Source organism: Haliaeetus albicilla, chromosome 13, assembly GCF_947461875.1.
Source record: "Haliaeetus albicilla chromosome 13, bHalAlb1.1, whole genome shotgun sequence".
In the NCBI taxonomy this organism is placed as follows: Eukaryota; Metazoa; Chordata; class Aves; order Accipitriformes; family Accipitridae; genus Haliaeetus; species Haliaeetus albicilla.
In genome coordinates this window covers 31,715,460-31,721,459 of record NC_091495.1, presented here as the reverse complement: position 1 = coordinate 31,721,459, position 6,000 = coordinate 31,715,460, and the positions used below count along the sequence as shown (strand labels likewise).

Sequence of the window (6,000 nt, the reverse complement as noted above, 5' to 3'; positions counted from 1 at the left end):
CTCTAGTAATCATCTGTCATTCTTAATTATATGCCTGCAAGTTAAAAATCTAATATGTTGTGACAAAACTGTGCAATTGGAGAACTGCGGAGTAAGCAGTTTGCCAACTTGGAACGACATTGGACAGGACACTGAGTTTCAGAAAGCCACACTGGATTTTCACCATAAGGAGGGAGTTCTTTACAGGTTAAAAGTAAGTTGAGGTTCTCATCCAGGTCCTTGCCTGAGCTGTGCCACAGCCACGCACCTCATCGATCCTGATCCTGGCCAACTTCCCAGACTGACTGCAGGCCTGCCTCACCACTGTGGACTTGCCTGGCAATCACTGATCCTGGTCACTGTGTCCAGGCCCGATCCTGACCCCAACTCAACTTCTGAACTTGACTTTGGACCTACCCTGTCGCTACAGATTTGCTTGGTGGTCTGGCCCCTGGGCTGAACCCAGCCACCCTCATCGGCACTGCATGCCTCACCTGGGGTACGGTGGGACCGGTTCCTTGCTGGTGAAGCCACTGCTTCTGCTGGACTTGTTATCGTGCTCAGTAGCTGGCCTCCTTGCCTTGAGGGAACAGCTTTGCCCTTGCTGCACTCTGACACAGAGCTACAACAGCCGAAGCTAGCTACAAGTATTTGCTGAGAAACAAAAATCTGATGTTTGAGCTTTTAAAAAGTTCCTCATTTTTAGTGACTGGAATGCTGAAGGTTGCTTTGAAGTTGTGCAAACTGCCACATTTGTACTACTGGCTGAAGCTTCCCCTAATCTAGTGCTAGCTACTGCCAGATGTGATACCAGAGTTAACAGAGAGTCAGTCACTCAGTCTAAAAATTCAGGCCATAGTAATAGTGTTTCTCTCTTTGCCCTACAGACCACATAGGAACTCATGCATTAACACTAGAAGTTCTGCTGAGGCGTATTTTCCTTGACATCTTTGTCATTGCTTAGCACAGAATGAGCTGACTGGGGTTTAGTAAATTAGTAATTGTCATAATGCACAAAGAGGAATATTGTGTTGGTCCAAATCAATTTTAAAGGATCAGAATAAAAAAATCAAAGCATACAGTAAAGAATGAACTAAAGGTCCAATTCCCTCCAATTCCATGTGTAGTCCCCAGCATGGATCAATGCCAACCTCCTCCTGTAACTCCACACACCACCCTTTAGATCCCAGTAGCCCTCCTTGCTGCCCCACTGTCCACTTTTCCAATGGCTCACTTGACAGGCACACTGTTCTCCAGCTGCCCACCTACACAGTACTACAGAGCCTTTTACCATCCCCATTGAGGCACTGACATGCTGTAGGAGTAAAAGCTGAGGAGTTCAAATCTCAGCATCTCCACCTCCAACAGGCCACACTTCACTTGGCTTGCAGCTTTCCTTGCAGCCACAGCACATCTGCAGCCACACAGAGAGCTGGTGTGCTGTGGCACCAGGCAGCAAAGCACCCTGTCACCTAGAAACTCGGTACCAGGGCATCTTTGAGCAGAGGGATAAATTCTGTCCCCCATTTAATCTAGTCCTTGCCCTATATTTCCACTAACATAGAAGTCTGAAATATTGTGTAACTGAATTATGTTTACCTGACAAAGTTAAACAAGAGTTAACAATCAGTAAAAAGTCTGTGTCAAAACAGAGGGAGCTGCATGTTCTTCAAGTGCTCTCACATATTTGTTTTGAATAAAAGTACCCTACTGGTTTCAAAATACAAAAGTCCCAACAGCAGGTTTTCCCCTATAGTGTTGCATCTTAGAAGAGAAATATCATCACTACATATAAGAGTTAGCTAAAACCCAGAACTCAACAGGAAAAGAGATTTGAGACACCACATATCACTTAGTTCTGCAGGCATGACTTTTTTTTTTATAGAAAATAAAAACCAAAAATTTTTTATTGACTGCACTTTAGATATCTGTACAGAGTGTAAACTTTAATATTTCACCAGATAAGTGAATAATTCTGGAGAAAGAGTTATCAAGCACCTTCATTTCAACACATTTTTGATATTTACAGTAAGACATACCTGATTAAGTGTATGAATAAAATGAATTAAAAGTTATAAAAAGTTATACAAAAAAAATCTTTTACATGTTTATATGGTTTGTTATTTTATGATAAATATACAATTAAAGAGGAAGATGTCACACAGTTAGGACTAAGAATTGGCTCTGTTTAAACTGTTACTGTAGTGTCTGAAAAGGGAGTGAGGAAATGGGGATATTAGATTACTGTTCTGATCATGACATTGTGAAATGTGTTCTGGCAGAAGGCTCCCAAGCCCTGTTTTTTTCTGCTGCTGCAGACTGGCTTGTGGGTAAGCTTCCTTTCCAATACACAGTGTGGAAGCCAAACTTCACTCCCAGATTTGTACTGCTAATTTGACATAAGAATATGCATTTTGATTTTCCCTCCCCACTCCAAACTTCTTGGTGATGATAAAAACATCAACTCTGCTTTGATTTTCAGCATACTTTTTTGCTGTTACTGAACATTGGTACACAAATTGGGCATCACCATCTTTTTTCCTTTAAGCACCAAGACACACGTGACTTCTCTGGAAATCAGATTTTTAACTGCCATGGTTTCTCATGGTCTACAAAAGGCATGGCATGGTTTGCTAAAGAAGAAAGATGACTAGGATAGGATTCAAAGACCACTTTCAGGCTTACAGAATAAAACATAGAAATATTATTTTAAAAGCTCTTGGGAAACAAATATGACTGTGTGTCCCTTTAAAACCAAACACCTCCAAATGAATAAATATCCATTCTTCGATGAACTATCAGCAATTGAGATCTATATCTGAAGTTTGTTTAGTGGATTTTAGGAAACTACTCAGGAATCCACCTCAGACTGAAATAGAATAAATCTCTTAAAATCCAACAAAAACTTCAAATACATCCACTAAGCAGTGCTGATTACCTAAAAAGAATCACGTGCTGTGGGAAAGGAACACATGACCCAGGGTGAGAACTACCCTCACAGCACATGGATAAAGTATTTCCATAATCTCAAAAGTTGAGATTCAAGTTTTGGAAGTGGAAGGACTGGTAGTGGGAAGGAATGCAATTAGGCATTAAATGTCATATTATGGGGTGTTCTCACCCACATCTATTTATCCTTGGGACCCTTTGGTTGTTTCTCAGCTAGAGATATGGTCCAGCTGCATATATGATGGGCTAAGCATGCCACTATGCCGATAACTGCTGCATGCTCTGAGGTACAACCCACTCTCAGGATCTGAGTCATGCCATCCCTTTACTCGGTTTGGTATTTGTTACTTCAATTTTGCCAAGAGATACTTCCTCCTAGCCCAGCACAGTTGCACCTAAGGCGTCCACATTTACCTTTAAAAGCAAGGAAATAATACTACAAGGAACAACATGTAGTTGGACCCAACCTGGCCGGTTCCGTCTTGCCTAACTGCTACAGAACAGTCATTGCCTGTGTGTGCGTCTGCATACGTGCATTGTGGCTTGCTGTCAGCAGCATGGAGCACTTATCTTCAGGGCCTGATTGTGTTGATAGGAGTGAATTTTTTACAGCACATTTTCAAAAGGTGTCTGCTGCTCTAAAGCTTATTTTAATGCTCAGTTTCTTTCTATACAATCCACTCCAACTGTGTTGTCAGGGCAGCGGCAAGAACGGCCTCCTGGGGTAGCCAAGCAGAGGTGAGTACAACCGCCATTATTCACTGTACAGTAGTTATGTCCTAGGAAAGAAGAGAGGTGTAAAATGTTAAAGAAAAAAAAAAGCAAAAGAGCCATAAAAACCACATAGATACAAAAAAAGTGCAGATTTCATGACTACACTAGAGAAACAAGCCATAATGAAATTGAAACAAAACTGCTTTGGGGAGATGGGAGTCATCATATCCCTTGTGTCAGCTTCTGATACTCACCTCAAAGAAAGACCCAGATACTGGGACAGAGCAGGAGAGGCAACATGAAAAAAACAGGCTGTTCCTGAAATGCCCTTCATAAATTGGCCAAGTGGTCACAGACATTAGAACCAAGAGACAGTGAGTGAGGAAATACAGAAAGCGCAACACAGGGGGCAAAGTCCAAAATGCTACAGAACATCATCCCTGGGTACCACCCACTACAAAAACATAGAGGAATGACCCATGAAAACAAAAAAAATCATGTGGGTGGGGAGGAGTGCCTTAATGTTGGAGGGTAAAATGAAAGAGAAGACAGTGCCAGGAGCAGTGGATCTGAGGGGAAAGGCATCTATCAGAGAAAAAGAAAAACACTTGCAACAGACATATGATGAGAAATGACACCAAGGTTCTGAATATTATAAACACAAGCATTTACTCAGCACACAATGATGTTTTGTTTTACACTGCCTACCAAAATGGAACTGTGAATTAACTAGAAATAACAACATAACTGATTTCTTAATTATGACATTTATATGCATTTTTAAGCTCTGAACCAAGCTTTCAATTAAATTAAATTATGTTTTTTACTATATATATATTGAATAATTTGAAGATAAACTATCTCAGGTGTTTTTTAGGCCTAAAGTAAAAACACCAAAACTATCATTCCAGCCACGTTGTAATAATAAAAAAAGTGAACTCTTCTCCTAGCTGTGATTTGCTAAGAACAACATAACTGAACAGTGATATTGCTTCCCAAAGAATAAATTGTTATTTCAAGGATATCAACTTCCTCTCTTCTGAGCTTCACAAGGGGCTTTTCAATGATGTATCCGAAAAACTTAACATTCAACGGAGCAGAAAGACCAGACCAGCCACTCTACTACCTGCTGTTTTCTGAACATTCCCTTTTTAAAAACACTGGATCTCATTAAGGACATGTGGAAAATCATGGTATTTCTGCAGTTTAAACTTAAAAATAAGTAAATAAGGCCTCAGCCATGAATACAGCTTTCCATTTAGACAATGACAACATAGCAGCTTTTGCCATGTCAGATCCTCATCTTGATCATATACTTGTCCTTTCATAATGGATAGGACAGGCCCCTTCTTCCCTCCTTATTCTGGTTTCATATGGCAACCACAACAACCGCTTTTATGAAAAAAAATTTAGGTGGCTTTTAATGTCTTAGTAAATGGAAATCTAAACATTAACCAGTTCTTCAGTAATACCTAGATCAGTTGGGAGCCTGTTAATGGGAGCTGCTACTAAGTTCATTTATATGCTAAGGTGTTGCACAGCTGTAAAAACTTGAGAATCCTCTGGATTACCTCCTGGGCACTGAGCAAAGGCTGTAGTGATTCCATAGAGACGGGAGCGCTTGTGAGGCTGGAAGTTATCCTTTTCTATTGAAATTGTGCGATCCACTGCTACAACAGCATCCCTGCATATGCAGAAGAGAACATAGAGAAGCGAGATGAAGGTGGAGGTACAGGGGAAACCAAACCAAACCAGCCAACCAACCAAAAAAACAACCACCCCGCCCCCCCAAAAAAAGGGAAGAAATCTGAAGTCGCTTCTTTTTTACAATCAGGAAGTGACACCAGAAGCAAAATCCTCCAAGACCTCATCTTTCCTAGACAACTCAGATATGTCATAACCTTCATTCTAGGCAGCTAACAAATTTAGCAGGGAGCCACCTTACTAATTTTGAAGGTACTTCAAACACAGGACAATGTCCCTCTACAGGAGCACATCTGTTAGTAGTTTTGACACATTCTCAATATTCTGCCCCTCTGACATTTTCTGTGGTATAGCTGACACTGCAGCTATTATGCATAATGATTATGTATAATGTTGTATTTCAGGTGAAGCCTGATATCCGGAAGGCATACAGCTAGTCATGAGCAATCTTTTCTTCCTAAAAATAAAAGGGCAGTCAACTGAGAGACTTGTAACACACTGTTTCCCATTTATACAAGCCTATTCTAGAATAGCACTTCCCAGCTGTTAGGTTCTAGCTTGGAAATCCTTACACACATTAATAGCTCTTCCTGCTGCAATTGATGGAGTAATTTGTGTAAGAGTTTGCAGATACAACCCACACAACCATTTATG

At 40.8% G+C, this 6,000-nt stretch overlaps 1 protein-coding gene across 3 annotated transcripts in view; it reads right to left on the bottom strand.

Moving 5' to 3' along the window:
• Window positions 1–1,868: 1,868 nt before the first annotated feature.
• NID1 (nidogen 1) overlaps window positions 1,869–6,000 on the bottom strand; it is a 46,693-nt gene continuing 42,561 nt past the window's right edge. For all 3 annotated transcript variants that reach the window (XM_069800697.1, XM_069800698.1, XM_069800699.1), the window contains 2 exons: window positions 5,214–5,326; window positions 1,869–3,707 (listed from right to left, as the gene is read on the bottom strand). In XM_069800697.1, the coding sequence (XP_069656798.1) occupies window positions 3,586–3,707; window positions 5,214–5,326 (235 nt within the window). In that variant the 3' untranslated portion in view covers window positions 1,869–3,585. The remainder of the gene's footprint in view (window positions 3,708–5,213; window positions 5,327–6,000) is intronic.